The 18,929-nt window shown below is 37.9% G+C and overlaps 1 protein-coding gene across 4 annotated transcripts in view; it reads right to left on the reverse strand.

The window, feature by feature from the left end:
- The window catches only part of ATP8A1 (ATPase phospholipid transporting 8A1), a 220,683-nt gene that overhangs the window by 51,840 nt on the left and 149,914 nt on the right, over positions 1-18,929 (reverse strand). For all 4 annotated transcript variants that reach the window (XM_057729004.1, XM_057729006.1, XM_057729005.1 and 1 more), the window contains 3 exons: positions 17,975-18,147; positions 765-948; positions 562-672 (listed from right to left, as the gene is read on the reverse strand). In XM_057729004.1, coding sequence (XP_057584987.1) covers positions 562-672; positions 765-948; positions 17,975-18,147 — 468 coding nt within the window. The remainder of the gene's footprint in view (positions 1-561; positions 673-764; positions 949-17,974; positions 18,148-18,929) is intronic.

The raw sequence follows: 18,929 nt of genomic DNA on the forward strand, positions 1-18,929 counted from the left end.
AATTCCTCACTGTCTGGGTTCTTGTTACCTACTAAACTCAGACACCAAAACAGACCTGGACAGCAAGGAATACTTGTATATAATTATGTAAATCTGAAACAATAAGAACTACAAGATGACCAATACTAGCAAAACTACCAGTGTATTTTTCCTGACTAGACCCCTTAGTAGAACTGATACCTTCAGTTTTACGTCCACTATTCCCTTCCTTTTCTTTTTAAATAGTTTCCCTGGTGTGCATCCCTAAACAGTGCATTGTTTTCTCTCATATGTTCTTAAACTTTATAAAACATGCTATATAGTTTGTAGTCTTTTAAAAACTGAACACATTACTTTATTAGCAATTGTAATTCATCATTTCTTACCAAAGCAATATATAACATTTTCAGCCAGAATTTCAACACCATGCTCTATGGCTGACAAAACTTTTTAACATATTTAGAAGCTACAAAAAGTGGGCAAATGAAGGATTAATCAAAATGATGAGAAAATGTCTTCACAAAGAAAAGTTGCAAATATATAAGCAAATGACAAGGATTTTTAAACTTAACTTGCAAATACCTCGATAATATAGAGGACTATATTCTTGTAGAAGCAGTACAAGATGCACTTGGAGACTCTGTTATAGTTCCAGGCACCGTGAACCATCAACAGATTCTTCAAATATCTGAACTAAAATAAGAATGGAAAAAAATTAGTATTTTCCTCTTCATAGTGTCAGTGGATGGAGACGAATGGTCTGTTTTGCAGAAATGATGCTTTACCTGAGCTATGGAGTAGTCAGAAGAATTAGCTGCCTGAAGGCCTTCGTTGCCACTTATTCCAACTCCAACATGTGCTGTCTGTATCATGCTGACGTCATTTGCTCCGTCACCAATGGCAAGTGTTATGACTTTAACTTGTTTCTTAACCATTTCAACAACTTCAGATTTTTGAAGAGGAGAAACCCTTAAATTAGAACAAATTGTCAATTACTTTTGTTTTTTGAAAAAAGGAATTTTAAGATGTCATGGTCTTGAAGGATAAAAGCAGCAGAAGAGCCAAATGAATAGGTCGCTGAAGAATCATCATGGAAAAGTCTTAGGTTTGCAAATGTTTAGTTCTCTGTTAGCCCGGTTTGCCACTTTAAGGGAAAAATAAGGTCTCGGAAGCAAATTTCTAGGTGACAGAAGCTATAATGCCTTGTTAAGTACTAGTTTACCAGAATGTGTGCATAACTTTGTTTTAAAAAATGACATTTGAGTTCAGAAATTCCATTACTTCCTAACAAATAATATCAGAATTTCTAATTCTTCACTTTTGAATATAAAAGCCAGAAAAGCTGTTGAATGGTAGTCCAAATACTAACTGTTCACCTATACCTTGAAAATAAAAGTTTCGAGCCTGTATAAGCTGATCTTAGATGATGTACTATACATTTAAAGCAACTGAAATTAACAGTAGGGAATTAGCTAACTTCTCACCCTATTCTCAGACATCGCGGTGCATCAACCAAAGTAAATACCAAGCGCTTGACTACATAGCTCACGTGCCTCAATTTTCTTCCAAAGCTACTGACAATGGCCAAGCAGAATCAAGTAACCTTTAATACAAAGGTGGAACAGGAACAGAGAACACCAGCATCCATACTAAAATCATATTTGGTATTAACTTCGGAGCCACTTATCACAAACTTTTAAACGCAGTTTCAGAAATAATCACCATGACAATCAGAGAAGAGTTCAGTGACAGAATATGCACCTGCGTGATTAATTTCACCTAGTATCCACGCTGTCCTGGCCATTAGAGAGAAAGAAGAAACACTGAGTAGTGATCTGGCTCTGTCACCTATTAAGATAGTAATGACCTACTGAGAAACAACTAATATGCACAACGCGAGTGGACAGGAGAAATAACCCAGAGCTAAATTCTTCCCCAAGGTTAAGTGCAGTAAGTATCTGCGGGAACATTTGGTAAATCATTTATTATTCAACTTAGAAATGAAGAACGTGACTCTGGAAGACTCAATACATCTTTGCACATCTTCCTGATTATTTCCTTGGGAAAAATTCCGAGCAGAGGATATTCTGTACAAGTATGTGTCTTCAGGAGGCCCAGCGGCCCTTCTCAAAGGCTTCAGCCAAGAACAGATCCGGGTCTTTATTTTGAGTTTGCGAATCACCGTGTTAGACTGTGCGTTACTTGCAGAGTGAACCAGTCTCCTCGTCTTTGTATTCCTAGCGCTGATCCAGAATAGGTACTCAATAAATGGTTGCTATATGAAAGAATTATTTTTAATTCTTTCTTTGGATTTCCTTTCAGAGTCTGGCAACAGTACCAAATGACACAACTGTGAACACAGCAAAGGAACGGATGAGTGTGGGGCCATGAATGGGCTTTTTCACTGTTAGCCCTCATTTCCCTTCGAAGCAATTTTCATTTCATTTTCACATTTTATTTAACTTTTCTTCACAGGCTAATACACGAACTCTAGGCCAATGTTTTAAACAGGGACTATAGCTGACATTTAGTAAATGTCAAAAAAGAATGCTCACCAAGAAATGATCTAAAAAGCAAATGGGAAACGGGCATGAAAAGAGAGAGGCATTTGAAAACATTTATCAAATTCCCTTTACAACTTAACAGGCTCACAATGTAAGTACACTGTGAAGTCACACCATGGGATCAATGGAGCTGGGAAACACTGGTATTTTTTTTTTTCCATAAGCTGAACGTGCAATCAAGGATAAAATCTCTGCATGGTGAGCTAATAATAATGATTTAAAGAAGCATCAGGAAAAAAGCTGAATTATACTTTGTTTTCTTCTTTCATGACTATTACAACCAACCACTGCTTTCTCTGCTTGACACGGCAACTTTCAATGCCCCCAAATTAAAATTGGCTGAGAATTTTTACTGACTCTATGGATGAGGCTAACTCAGGTTTTAAAAAACAGAGTATGGAATTCCCTAGGCAAGAACAGTGTCTGTTTTTGTTGTTGTTGTTGTTTTAAGACGATGATGTAGTGAGAGACATCCCAAAATTACATTGCGCCTTAAGTAAGGGTATCTGCTTCCATTACCAAGATAAAAGTAGACAACTGGCTTGGAAGAAGATTCAAGAAACAGTAGAAGCTCTAGTATCTGATGGGTTTGAAATAGTGGTTGGTTGCTAAACAAAGATGTCAGATTTCAGTGAGAATTCATAAAATATATGTACTTAAAACATTTAACTCCAAATATAAGTGTACAAGCTTGTGATGTAGGGCAAAGGACCATATTTGCAAAGGGGTTTGTGTTTGAAATTCTGCATATTTTTCTCACACAAACCTCACTCATGAGGCACAATCCATGGTTTGTTTCATTCAGTGGAAACTGCAATACAATGATGCCCTCCACACCCCAGTCTACTGTTACCTCATCCCCAGATTCAACAGCAATTTTTTTCGGCCACTCAGAAATTCTTTCTAGAACATTGTATCTGGTTTTACTAGCAACAGTTTTGGCTAGATTATTTTTTGGTGGCTTATGAAACATTTAATTAAGTGATGATTACTTTAAGAAGTACAACAGGAATAAACAGATTAAGGAACAAACACCCACAGATTCCCAGTAAGCACAAGTGGACTCATGGAAGCAAAAGTGCAGGCATGCACTAAAGAGGGTCCTTCCAGCCCTGGGCATGATGTGCTGTGGCCATCCAGCAGCATGTCTTCAGGAGGCAATGTGGTTTAACAGGACCCAGGTTAGTCAAGCTGAAGTCAGTTAAACAGATCTTCTACTATTTTTACAGCAACCATTTAAAAAATTGTTTCTTGCTACAAGAAGGTCACAAGATAGCAAAACCAAATTAAACATTAAAATGAGTGCTGCACAAAGCTTTTTGATGTACTTGCTAGTACTTAATAATTACAGAGGATGCAGAAATTAGCATGGGCTGCAAGAGCCTTCCTTGATGAGTTAGAATTTGACCAGGAGAGGAGAGCTTATGTCAGGTAAAAGAAACAGCGTATATTAAATTTCTTTAACTTCATGTTAAAAATTCTCCAGAACATATTCCTTTTTACTGTTGTGTTTCCACCTCAGAAAAGGTCATCTCCTTCGCTCGTTAGAGTTTACTTTCTTGACTTTTGTAAACTTGCTTCTATATTTGTACAGTTTCCAGAAGAGTTTACAACAACCTTACCACACAGGTTAATTCTTCCAAATGTCTATGAAGAACCATACATCCATGGTTGAGACTATCGAGAATTCAAATTTTACAAATATCAATAGTAATCCATTGCGTAACTCAGAGACATCATAATAGCGCTCTGTTTTCTGCCCTAGAATTTTTTTTTTTTTAAGCACCCGTGGGTCTGCATCAGGACTTCAATTATTCACGGTTCTCTTCTCTTCCACTGTTGCTCTTTCTTCTTCGGAAGAAGTCAGAGCCTCTGTGGAAAAGGACTACACATCCAGCATGTGCTATAAAGTCCAGTTTTCTTCCCCGTGGCTCCACAAACAGAGGGTGGTCCTTCACGATACAACCCAGCAGTACACTGAGTGCAATATGCTTTTCAGATATTATCTTGGCTGGAGTTTCTGCACGTGTTATTCATTATTTTTCTTATTTGCTGTGTAGTAACTCTCACTGCCCTGTGAACATTAGGTTGGAGTACTGGAAATTTTTACCATTTAAGCTGGAAAGTATATAGGGTGACCCATCTTATATGAGCCTCATTTTGCACCCTTTTAATAGGATTAGCTAAATGAATCACCTTTTTGAATGGAATATGGATAAGGATTATGTGTGCATGTATATACACAGTCACATAATAAAGAATATTTTAAGGGACTTTTTATAGATAGCTAAAAAGAGTACAATAATTTATCTTACTGTATTGTGTTTTTAGCTTAATAACCTAGAAGAATCTCACATATACACTAAAAGTTAGGCCAATAATATGTTAACTTAAAAACTTATATTGTAAACTTAAAAGTTACTATAAAGTTGTTTTTGGAAAGTAAATCTAGAAAAAAAAATAAGAACATTGAGGAATACAGTTTTTCTTAATTATCCTGAAGTGTTTTGTATAATGACCCTGTATTTATAGAGCCCCTGTATTTAGGAAGCTTGAGGGCTGCTCCTGGTGGCTATTTAGAGGTCAGGATCATTACTGTGGGATCTGCTGTACTTTCCTTTGTAACAAACTTCCTAAGTTTTCTCTTTGTGAATATCAGTCTATTCCCCATTGAGTCATATTCTGCTGACTAATAAAGAAATTACAAAAAAAAAAAAAGAGAAAAATCTAAGAGAAAAATTTATGAGATCTTACTTAACTCTTCTTTGAACTAAAATTTGTAGGCTTGTTTATAAAGTTTTGAAATGAGGAGGAGTTAAGTATGGCAAAAAAAATCTGTATTACATGTACCAAAATTACAGAAATATTATAACACTTCCAGAAACTCTCCATCAACTTATTACTGGAATGAAAACAGCCACTTAAATAGCAAATCCTAAAAATGATTCTTAGCATAGGGTACATAATGAAACATTCACCCACTTCTAGGTAAGAGAGTTGTGTTATTCAAATGACTGAGGAGTGAGTGCTTTCCCAGCCTCCAAAAGCAACATCTGTTGATATACTGTGAAGTCAGAGGCACTTAGGGGAACTTATAATACAGGGATTGAGTCTACAGAAACAAAATACAGATAGCCTTGCCATAGGGCAAAAAAGGAAAGTATCTTTAAAAAAGCTTTCCTTTTGCAACGCATTTTAGATGCAAAACTTCTCTTTTGTGGAATTTATGTTGTTACAAGTAAACTTCAGTTTCAATGGTTCAGATAATATTTTAAATAATGACTGATCATATTGACAGTGTATGTTTGAATATAAATGTATGTATGTGTGCATAGGCACCCTGAATTATTAATTGGCAAATATACCTTATAAAAAGCGCTAAAAAAAAAACTCTTCCTAGTAGAAATCTTTATTACACCATTAACACCATAGAACAGTTTGTCCACAGTGGCACTGTTTACTGAAAAAAAAATCAATCTACCCATCTATCCATCCATCTGCTTATCTGGGACCAAGCACTGTACTCAGCATACAGCAGACTACTCTAAACAATAGGAACCAAAAAAGATTATAGTAGCAGTGCCTTAAAAATATTAATTTGGACTGCTCAAAAGGTATATACATATATACATACACATATATACACACCTTAATTAAAAATACTTTATTGTTAAAAAATGCTAACCATCATTTGGCAACACAGGGTTGTCACAAACCTTCAATTTGAGAAAGCCTAAAGAATTCAGTATCCTTTACATAGTTCCTCTATATTCTACATACACAACAGACTGCCTATTAACTGTGAACTATCAAACATGAATAAGAGTTGTAATCTTAGCATCGTGGATAATGAGATGAATTTCTCTTTCTTGCAAAATTTCCATTTTTTCAGTTCCTTTTCTATGTGATGAAATTTCTATGGAAGAATATAAGAAGATGAAAGGAAGAGACTAGAAGATCTCAGAACCCTCCTTCTGCCCCTAAGAGTTATTAACTTAAGGACTTTTATTGAGCTACTGTCCCAGGAGTTAAATATTAAGAACCCATATAACAGTGGTTTCTCTATGGACTCTTGCTTTAAAGAGACAGGAGTGGTAGAGAGAGACAGAAGTTTCTCCAACATGGGACAAGGCCCAGCCACATCTTTTTGTCTAGGGAGCCTCACTTGATAGGACTGGTGGGCTTCCAACTGGGAAGCACATCCACTCAAGAAGGTTGAGTGCTCCCCTCTTCAAGCTCTGCCTTATGGTGACCTTGCTCTCAGAGTGGTAAGACCTATGACCACCATCTCTTCCCATTCATCATTTCCCATATCTGTTTGGAGACCACACGGGCACTGATTCTGTTCCCTTTTCCCATGACTCTGGGTAGGTAAGTTAAGGCTGGAGCTTCTTTTGACTTAAAATCAGCTTGCCCTTCTTTCCTCCTTTCCTCCATCCCCGCACTTCCCTTTTTTTTAAAATTCTCTCCTATGTGGAAGGGTTTCTCCAAGGAACCTTCTCTCAGAAATACCTAGTAGAAGATGGAACAAGTGGTAGCATAGACTAGTGACAGAAATTGGAATAAAACCCTGAAGATGCTGTGTGTTAAAAAAGGAGTTCACTAGATTTCAGGGTCACAATTATCAGTTAACACAAAATCTGTGAGAAATCTTTGGGGAAACAGGAAATCATGGATGACTATTAGAAGGTAAATGGCATAGAGAGAAACAGCTAGTACCCCAGAGTCCGCAGATGAAAAATCAGGTGGGAGAAGCTTTCCAGAGGTACTACTTCCTCTCCCTGGTGCCCTGTGCAAGCCCAGGCTGACCAGTGTGAGGGGGTTGAGACCAGGCTGGATGGAGCTAAGGGGCTCCTCTCTCATTGCAACTGTGAACTTTGGCTTAGGCTTGGAATCTGTCCAAGCTCAAAGGTCACACAATAATGTGTTTGAAAAACAAAACACACCAATTCCAGGATTATCTCCAATGTTCCAAAGCTTAAAACCTCAGAAAAATTCTCACTTCATGCCTTGGAAGAGGAAAGTCGTAGCTTTCTGGTACATCTCAGGGTAAGAAGCCAGGCAGGGACAGGTGCCAATGACATGGGTGTGCTGAGAACCCTTGACTGCTCCCTCACTCAGGCAATTCTATGGGAATGTGGCTGCCTCTAACAGGAACAGTGCTTGGGTAAAGGAAATGGGGGGAAACAGGGATTCCCTGAGCTCAGACGGAACCCTGCCTCCAAATTTGCCTCACGTTAGGACCCAGCTTTCCCCTTTCCCCTCTACTGCCCACTAGAGAAGATGGGGAAAAATGGTCTCACAGGGAATATTTACAAGACAGGAGAGGGTCATGAGCACAAAAGAAATATAGGAACTTATAAGAAAGCAGAACTTGTAAAAACATATATAATAAGAATTTAAAAGAAGTATGAGAAAAAAACAAAACAAAACAAAACCCTGGAAAGATATGGGAAGATACTGGAAACATGAAGCTGGAACAAGCAGTTACAAGGAAGACTCAATCAAAAATAAGTTATATAAAAATGTAACTGCTAAAATAAAGAAGCCAATAGTAAAGTGAGTAGTAAATAGGATAGAACCTGAAAGCGCAAACAAAAATTTTTCCCAAAAGAAATCAGGAAATTAAAGGCCAGAGTGTGAGAAAAATAAAATGAAGGAATAAAGGTGACTACACATATATATTGGGAGTCCAAGAAGAGAAAAAAGGATAAAGTGAAAAAATAATCATTTTCCAGAATTACAGAAAGATATATATCCTTAGATTGAAAGGGCTGTATTAATATAGCACTAAAAAGAAATGTAAGAAAGAGGTATCTACCACTAGACACATTATGGTTAAACTAAGATTAAGAAACATTTCTGAAAGCTTCTAGAGAGAAAAAGTAGATCACTTACAAAGACAGTAACCTGACTGATCCTGGATGCATGCACAAAATTACTTTAATATCTTCAGTACCTGTCTCTTTATGGGGGAGGGAGAGGGAAGGAAAGACATACTAATACATATAGACAGTAAGCACAAATATGGTTATCAAAAATTAGAAATAATCAGACACAGCATAGCTATACATTGTAAAGCTTTCAAACCGGCTGAAGAAAATCTGATTCAGACAGTGGAAGGTAGGGGGAGAAAAAAGAAACAAAAAGCATAATAAATGGAAAACACAAAATAAGATTGAAGGATGAGGCCAAATATGGAATAATTATAATAAATATAAATGGGTTAAACTGATTGATTAAAAGACAGATTCACACACTATTAAAACAAGAAGATCCAGCAATACAGTGTCTAAAAGAGACACATTTTACAGTAGCAGCTAATATAACACTTATTTGCTCACTACGTTCTGAGCACTTTACTTGTTTTAATTCATTCAATTCTCAGAAGAACCCTATATGAGACAGGTTACTAGTATTGCCATTTTATAAAGGAGGACACTGAGGTACAGAAAGATTACATAACTTAAGGTAAAACAGCAAGTAAGTGGTGAAGACAGAATTCAACACTAAACAGTGTGGATTTAGAGACAGGACAGCATTCTTAGTGACTACATTATACAGAAGGATTGAACATAAGGGTTTGGGGGAAAAAAAAAAGACAAGGCACATATGAAACAAAGGAAAGCCAGGTTAGTAATTTTAATACCAGACAAAATAGTATTTAGGACATAGAAAAGGCCATCGTGGTCAGAGAGAAATCTTTACAGTATTCCTCTCATCAGAAATGTCAGATTAGCTATATAAAAGAAAATTTGATATACTCCAATAAAAAAGAAAAAAAAAGAGCTTGGTGACTAGGATTACACAACTAATAAAGACTTGGAATTTGGAAAAAAAAAAACGATAGCATGTACAAGAGAAACATAATTTTAATAATGCACTGAGTACATAGATTAACCCATTTATTCCTCACAATTCTATGAAAACAATTATTTTCATCTCTTTTTCAAAGATGAAGAAAACTGAAGCTGGAGAAGTTAAGCAATGTGTTACCCAGCTAATAAGAGGTGGAGCCTGGACGTAGACTCTGGAAAGCCTGGTTCTGGAGCCTGAGTTCTGGATCATGTGGCATTACAAACAGAAGGAAAAGGGTGGACTGTTTAGTAAGCGCTGTTGGGAGAATTTGCTCACTCTGTGGAAACGAATAACACTGGATCCCTTCTCCTTCACGCCACAGATACAAAAAAATAAAGACCTAACCAAAACCCATAAAGCTGTAACATTCACAGAAGGAAATGTAGGAGAATATCTTTGTGAGTGGGAAGTTCTTACTATTCCAAAAGCACAAACCATAAAGGGAAAAATTAATGGAATTTGACTATCTCAAGGTCCATGATTTCTGTTCAAGGAAGAATACCACAGGCAGAATTAAGAAGGGAGCCAGATTAGAAGATATCCGCCATGTCTCTACTCAACAAAGAATCAATATCCAAAACACACAAAGAATTCTTATACACAGGCAGAAAGAAATACAGGAAACCCAACAGGAAGTTCTGTTTCCCTACCCTTCTTCAGTGTGCTGCTTTTCTTCATGGCAAGTGTTACCACTGACTTACCATTCACAGACACACAGCACTGTTGCCTTTTGAATATGTGTATGTGTATTTATTTTATTGAATAATAGCTACAATGTGAAGGCAGGAAGGATTTTTTTTTCTGTTGTTCACTGCTCTATTTATAGCACATACAAAGGTGCCTGGCACATAATGGGTTCTTGAAAAACATTCCTTGAGTAAATGAATGAATGAAAGAAATTTGAAAGCAGAAATTCAGAGACCTAAATCATTAAATAGAGAGCTATTCAATCTCCCTAGTAATCATAGACACGAAAAGCAAAACAAGGTGCTACTTTTCAAGCATCAAATTGGCAAAGTCATAAAAATAAGGAATGCCAACTGCTGGTATTAAGGTAGAGAAATAACAACCTTTCTACATGGATCTGGGAGTACACAGTAGTGCAGCTGTTTTGGAGCAATGAGACAATTCTGCTTGAACTGAAATACATGTATATTTCATATTTTATATATTTCATATTTCACATTATATATATATATTTTATCTCACAGCCAAGCCAAGCATTCCCATTTGTAAATATATATCCTAGAAAAACTCTTCTGTGGGTGCATACATCAGATATTCATTTCAGAACTTTCCATGGCAGCAAAGATTTAAGGGCAACCCATGTGGCTATCACTACGGGAATAGATAAACAAAATGGTGTATATACATCAGGACAACAGTAAGCAGTGGTGAGAAGAAATAAACTTGTTCTACATATGGTAACATGAAAAGGTCTCAGAAACATGCAGAAAAATAAAAAAGGCAAAAAATTTATGCTGGAATGTCATTATAAATACGTGTCTATTCCTCAACTCAAATCACATATAACAATATCATATATTTTTCATAGCTACACAGATATACAAATAAAGCATTGCAGATGGGTGGGAACATATTAAATACTTGAGAATGTTTGTCTAAAGAGGAGTGAAAAGTGACTGGGGACGAAGGGCAAACACTAAAATAATGTATAAAAATGCAAGAAGAATTTCCTTTAGTTCAAGACTCTACGATGCTTCCAGCTTAGGGAGAAGGTGAGCTGGCATATCTTCCAGCCTGAGTCCTTTGCAAAGCTCTTGTCTTCTAGCATCTTGCTGGCACTTCCCCCTAGAACAGAGGGAAGGCCCTGGGGTGACAGAGAAGGATCCATGTTTGTGGTCCTGGGTTCCTCATATATCTCTTCCTACTGACACTTCATTTTAAAACAAACTGACTTCAGGAAATATCCACATTTTAAGGGGTTTTCTTGAATCCAAGGGCACAGAAAGATTCAATGGAGATGCCAGACAGTGCAGCTGTCACCAGAGAAGGAATGTCCGTCATTTTTGAGGAATCATGGAGGAAGGGAAACATGCCAAGTGAGGAGAGATGGGCAAATGTCTCAGTGTTCAAGAAAATAAAAGAAAGCGCCTATAAATTACAGCCTAGGGAGTCTGGGGTGAACTCCATCAATGTTATGGGAATAGTTCTGTCAGAATCGACTCCCTCTATTATTCATTCGTGAACAATGGACACTCCATAATAGGTTGGCTACCTATGGCCCCAGGATCAAATCCAGGCAGAATACTATCTTTACATAAAGTTTTATGAGATCATAGCCACACCCATTCATTTACATACTGTCTAGCGTTGCTTTCAAACTACAATGCCAGAGTTACATAGTTGTGACAGAGACTGTATGGTCTGCAAAGCCTAAAATATTTACTATCTGGCTCTTTATAGAAAAAGTTTGCCCACCTTTGCTCCATAAAATGTTCTCTCTTGGAAAATGCTACCTGGAACCATCTCTTCTTTCATGCCTCTATGCAAAGCCCATCATTTTATGCTTATTTCTTGCTTCTTTCACTGCTCTCTTGGCAATATGTCTTTTGTTTTCCAAGGATCATCTTTCTGCTAGGATGCTGTCTCTCTTTTCTCTTTACTCCACGCCCCACAGCTTCTAGACAGCCATGACCTACTATTCTACATGATCTCGACTCCTGGAACTCTAGTTTGGCTCAAGACACTAAACTTTTCATTTGCCTTAAGTGGGGATTGCTCAGATAGGTTTGTTAACAAGAAAATAATCACTAGAAACTATGAAGGGTTCAAGAAGAACCAGTCACACCAAACTAACTCTGCTCCCCTCTCCTACATGGTGCGATCACAGGTCAGAGAATGCCGTAGATTCCCATATCCTTAGCAAATTGGAAAATGAAGTCCTTTCGTTCTATTACCATAGAACTGAAGGCGAACTGTAAGTCATCGCTTAGGCGGATCTGTAGTTGAAGAACATATTAGAGTAGTACTGATCTACTGATTGATGTAAAGCTTTAGAGAGGCCTTCAGTGGAAGGTTCCATAGCTCTGTACTTAAAACTGCTGAACAGAAAAGAATACTAAAGAATCTGAATGTAGCTATGGAAGACATACACGCTTACTCCAAGTGAGCAAGATACAAAACAGAAAAGGACTGAAATGAATAATATATAACTGAAGAAAGATGGTGATAGAAATAAAGACAGCAGTTATCCTTGGGAAGATAATAAAATACAGGAAGTATGAGGGGGCATCTGAGGTGTTGGTCACATTTGGGTGATTGAGACGGGAGTAAGTTTCCTTTTAAAAATTCACTGAGTCATGTGTATAAAAACAGATGATTGAACTTGGTGTACCCCCCCCCAAAAAAAAAAATTCACTGAGTTTTACACTTAAGCTTGATGTACTTTCCAGTACAGTCTAACTCTGTTTTATCAGAATTATACAATCTGTGGCTCTAATTAGGGTGTGTTTATATATGTGTGTTGGTGACTGTGGTTTATGTAAATTGAGTTACATCTAAAACTATATAATGTTGAATTACAGTGGGATTCTATAACATTTAGATTTCTTATAAATTTTTAATTATTTTACCGTCCAATATGGACTTCCCTGATGGTATACATCATAACTGGCTACCAGGCTATAATATGGCCATGCAGTTCCTTTAACATTACTTAGCAGAGGTAGAAAAGCAAATGAGGTGGACAGGGTTGAGCAACTTATTATTATATTAATGCAAAATACGGGCATCTTATGAAGTTATAAAATTTATTCAGTGTGTCCTCTTTTAGCCATACATGTATGAAAGAAATATTCTCTCAACATTTCCAACATTTATTCATATTTTCTTGGAAGCAAATATATGGTTGACATTCACTAAGAGTTTGTAAGTCTTCTCAAAGCCAAACATCTGCTTGGCATCCAACATGTTCACAAGCTTCTTTCTTTAAAGGAATGTCTGTTGAGCATTTATTAGCTTCATTTGTGCTTTATGACTACCCTTTAAGTAAAACATTTATTTAGAGAAATCCTCAAAGTTTAAGACAATCCCAAAAGATTCAAGAAGCAGATCCGTCTTGACCCTTTACTTAACATACTCAGGCTATGACAGAAAGTATTCAAGGTGTCCCTTCAGACCCCTTCTCCGAGGGCCCCTCGATTGGACTAAGGTGAAAGGTTTTGCCTGGAATGCCACTCCCGAGTGACGACACTCACTGAAGTCAAGTGTTTTTTTATGCACTATGGGGAAGAGGGTCTAAAAGGGGGTTAAGTTTTGATTAGAGATGTTGCAAGTAGGGGAAAATGCTTACTTCAATTGAACTTCTGCTTTTCAGAAGACATGAGTACATAAATTATGTAGGAGAACGGTGATTACTAGACAGTCTAAAAGCTTGGAGGCTCTAGGCCAATTTTCAACCAACTGTCACAGAACATAAGTTTCAAAATATGTTTAAACTAAACTGACAACTACAGAAAAAATGCAAGATTCTTTGAAAGGCTGGCTTATGTGAACTGACGGGGATCTCAGAAACCACATGCTATTTAACACACAGTGATACTCAACTGCAACGTTCCCACTCTCTTCTGCAGGGAATACTAAAAGAGGTAGAACAGATGCTTCCCTGAATTAAGCAGATCCAAGCAGCAGACAGACTTCCCAGCACAGAGTGGCCAAAAGAAGTAGGGTTCATCCAAAAACTGAAAGGGCTGAGAGAGGTCTCCTGGCCCAGGAGCTTTTAAGCTGGAAGAAGCTAAGCCAGGAAGGGTGCATGTGTGCATGGCTTTCCCACCTTTCTACGCCAGAGAAGCTCCAATCTTAACTGCTGTAGACATCCAGGCTCCCTGGAGTAACTGAGTCCCTGCTATATGCCAAGCTCTTCATTTTATAGGTCACAAAACCAAGGCCAGAGAGATTCCAGTAGGCATCCAAAGTGCCAGAGAGGTAAAGTTAGAGCAAGGATTTCATGAATCCCCAGCTAAGATGCCATTATATCAATTAGACATGCTGTAAGACCTCAGGGCATAAAACATGGGCCACTGAGATGAGACATTATCTATCTGGTACAGTTAGTTTGTAGAATAGCTCTTGATCTTAGCCGTGTACACAAATCTCCACGAGTCTTGGAGCAAGTTTTTCCCCCTCTCTACCTGTCCAAGGAGTTCCAGGGAGTCTGTGAAATCCCTGAAGTGGTACATTCAATTTTACATGTTTGTGTAAAATTGGTCCATAGCTTTTAGTTGTTCTTCAAAAGTATCTATAATCGTACCAAATGGTAAAAATCAGTGTACTTGAAGAAGGGAACAGAAGAGAAGAAGGACCACAAAGGAATAGTTTATGTTTATAACTAGGAAAACTTACCAGAAACTCCCTTAACATAAGATGCATGTTTACTATTAAACTACTCAGGGTATACAGGTGAATTCACACAGTGGTAAAAACTGCACGGTATCTATGAAAATACAGTATTTGGTAGACTGATAAAAACAGATTTTATTTTACTTCTTGGATTTTACATAATTGAAAGAATTATTTGATGTATAACATGCAACTTCACTCTGTAAACCAAAACCAGGACTCCAAAGCCCTGAATAATTTGGGGGCCAGGGGATTATTTCTGTCTCTGAGTATTCCCTTTAGAAAATGATGGTGAGTAAGAGATGTAATGACAACTGACAGAGAACAACTGTTTCTTTCAATTCAACTGTAGACTCTTCAGGGAAAACGCTCATCTTTATAACTGGGTCAATTAGGCAAACACTAAAAACCGCCTCCTGCCCTTCATGCTGATAATATCAGGGAAGAAAGTGGCTGACGTAATCCTGAAGATGGAACTAATGTCCAGAGCCTCATTATCCATTAAGGGAAGCTTTCCCCCTACTTCCACTCTAGCAAAGAGAAGACTGCAGAGGAAGAACAGATTCTGAATTATCTTTACGTGTGGACTGACAAGAACTAAACTGTAAAGTCGTTTGAGGGGAAAACCCAGAAAGCCAGCATGAACATACCTGGGATGAATTTCGGAAACAGTGCCCTACTGTATTTTGAAATAATATTCAGTATTTATCTAGAGGGTTTCTTATAATGGAGTAAAATAGAGAATTTCCTGAGGCTAGGAGATTACAATCATCTGAGAGACCAGAAGTGAGAATGTGTGCACTTAATTGTAGAGAAGGCTATACAGAGCTGCCGATCTATTCCTCACAATGAGGAATCATCACGGAAATTATGCTTCGCGGTCAGGAAGCTAAATGACAAGAAGATGGTCTGTGCCAGTAGTTTAAATGCCAAGAGGCATCGGGCCAAGAAGGTGCACAGACATAAATTGGGCAGTGGCACTGATGTAATTACGGGCTTAGGCGAATTCTCAAAGCCAGACTGGAAGTTGAACCACAGTCCTTATGGGAAAAGAGAGAATATAAAGGTAATTAGAAGAAGAAAGCAGAGGAAAGCTATTTTACTTTTTAAAAAACCCCTAAAACTCTAAATAAAAGTCAGTGTCTGCAGAGGGACCTTCATGGTCCTCAGACATGCATAAAACAGGATGGGGGGAGAGAGGGGCCACACACATCTTTATAAGCTCGGTGTCAGAGCTGAGCTGCACGTGCACGGCACAGAATGAGTCTCTCCCAGGGGCCTGGGCCCTGGAGGGGCCCTGAGGTCCACGGGCCTTGTGAGCCTCCAGAGCGAGGATCTCAGGAGGGAATTTCACAACACAGAACATATTTTTTTCTCCCTTGACTCTGCTTTCTAGTTTTTCTCTCCCTCTGCTATTGTTTAATTTTGTGGTTCGACTTTTTGAAGAATGGTGGGAGGTACTGTCTTAAGCAATGCTCTAGGAATGAGGCTCAGCTGCGATGAAATCGGCCTCCCACATCTTTCAAACTAATTGTGAGTCTGCTTAAAACAAAAGGCAGACAAAAATACGAAGGAGAGCAGGCAGGACGTCCTGTTCATCCTCACGTGTGCAGCATCTCTGCCCAGCACACAGCAGGCATAGAACGGATGCCGGCTCAAGGGGACGGGTCATTTTACCTAAACAGCTCCGTGTTCTGTTCTGTTTCCAAATAGGAGCCAACAGCCATATCACTTAATGTACTTCTGAGCAATCTTTTGTTGACGCTTGTGACTCCGTTAAGGAAAGTCATTGAACAACCAAGTCTGGCACAAAATTATCCTGATGGGAGCACGTCAGAGTTGAACACTACTAAGACTTGGTCAATAGATATGCAAGGAACCAAGAAAAGTCACTGGAAAAGCAGATTTTAAAAAATCATGAGTATCCTCATGCTCTTTTACATAAGACAGTCAAGAAAATAGTTTACAATTTTTCTTCATGGTTAAGCAGAGTCTGATTATTACTAATACCAAATATCTGTACACTGTATCACCTAAAAGCTTTATAGTGATAGCATTTATTAATACATGCCACAGAGAAGAAAAATTAAATGACTGAAATAATTAGATTCTTAGGAGTAATAAGCAACTCTTAATGCTCTGAGTATAATTTTCTAGGCTGAAATGACACTTATCAAGGATACCTATTAAGCATGGTTTAAACTACATTTCACAAAAAAACCCACTGAAATTTAGGAGAAATTTAAGGCATGGCTTATGAGTTTGGAGACACTATCATACACAGGATATTTAAGTAAATAAAGCCTGGCCCAAAAAAAGTTGTCAAAAGCAGAAGATCCTCTTATTAATAAATATATTTTAAAAGAAAAAATAAAGGCAGAGAGTACAGTTTTAAAGATAATGTTAAAAGCACAGATTCTGAGAAATTCTTCAGAAGCCCTGCTAGTATTTCATCTCCCACGAAGAGAAAGCAATTTGAGAAACTGACCTAGACCTAGTCTGACCAGCTGGTAAGGTGCACTAAGTGGGTGGCAAAGAGGAAAATCCTTGCATTTCATGGTGACCAGAAGGGAAGAGACTGGGCATAGTCATAAGTGTACCTTAAATTTTAGGAAGACATTGTGAAAACAATTTAGTCAAAGACACAAGGAAGATTCTCTGGCAAGAAGTTCAGGAGGGCTTGGAGCTAAATGGTTCATAAAAATACAGTTCTATGGAGTAGGCCTTGGTAACTTAAAACAGATTTTAATTTAGGATATAGGCCATGTTACAAATGAGAGGGCAGAAGATTGTAGGGCCAACAAACAGCCTTCAGAAAACTGCTCAGCTATGTGGAAAATGATTCATTTAGTGCCTCCCATCATGCAGTTCCCCCAAATAAGTCCGAGCAACAGAACCAAAGATTTAAGTGTAGAAAGCAGAACCTTTAGAGAAACAGTCCTAGATGGAAATGCAGGTAAGGAAACACAGAATGGCAAGCAACCTGCCGACTCAGATTATGAACAACAATCATTAATGACTGTCAGGACTCATTTTCAAAACTCTGCTAATAGATGCTATCCCAATTGGTGAACCCTGAGTGAATGAATTAATAAATAAATAACCTGACATTTACAAAATGTGGATGAAATAACTTCAAGGAACTTTAAACATCAAGAACTTAGGATCCAGCTGCTTTTTACTGAAATCTGACAACATCATGGAGAACTTACCTGCAGCAAATGACAGCTTTGCACGACAACGCTAAGTCCAGGAAATATTGCCGTACTCCAAAAGTTAAGGCATACTTGAGGGTTTTCCCATCAATTATAAGAGCAAAGTTATTCTCCTTCTGAAGAGCATCACCAAGGGTAGTGCAGTGACGACTGAGAGTCTCCCTTGTTCCCTGTAAAATTAAAGTAAATGCCCTCAACATTTATTCCCATTTGTTCTACCAAGATGCCTTAAGGTTGTTCAGCAACTACATTTAGTTATCTTTAGTGCTTTTTATGTTTCAAATTGCTTTCACATACCTCCACTCATGTGATTCTCACAAAAGCCCCACAAAGAAGACTGGACAAACATTATCAGAAAAAGTGAGCGACTCCCTTGAAGTCATACCCTGTTCCTAGCAGAGTCGGGACTAGACTACACGTCCCCCATTCGCCTGTCATGTTTGCTCATCATTCCAACCACACAATCACAATCTTGTTAAAATATTTTCAGTACATTATCTTGTTAAAGCATAACAACATTGAACTAGTCAAAACTGCTTAGCTATGAATCAAGGGGGGAATATAATTTAAATAACTTCTGGGTATTCTTTCAGAAGTACTCAATGCTATTGAAACTTAATTCTCAAGAGAAGGAAATGCAGTGTCTGTAATCTCTTGCCACTTCATGAATGGGCATCTATAACTTTAATCATGATTTCATGATGCTGTATTTCAGCTGGGGATGGTGACATGTGGCCTAGTAATCTTGACGGATTGAATAAAAGAACCCCTTCCATCAATGAAGAGTTCACTTTCAGGCACAGTAAAAATCTTTAGTGTCAAGGAAGGCTTTGTTCACCTCAGCTACACAGAGGGGTTGTATTTGTCTCCCTCTGTTAAGAACTACTGCTTTCCCAGCTCCTCAAAGGGAAAAAATTTCAAGATATTTAGTTTTCCTCCCTAGATCCTGCAG

Source organism: Hippopotamus amphibius, chromosome 3, assembly GCF_030028045.1.
Source record: "Hippopotamus amphibius kiboko isolate mHipAmp2 chromosome 3, mHipAmp2.hap2, whole genome shotgun sequence".
In the NCBI taxonomy this organism is placed as follows: domain Eukaryota; kingdom Metazoa; phylum Chordata; class Mammalia; order Artiodactyla; family Hippopotamidae; genus Hippopotamus; species Hippopotamus amphibius.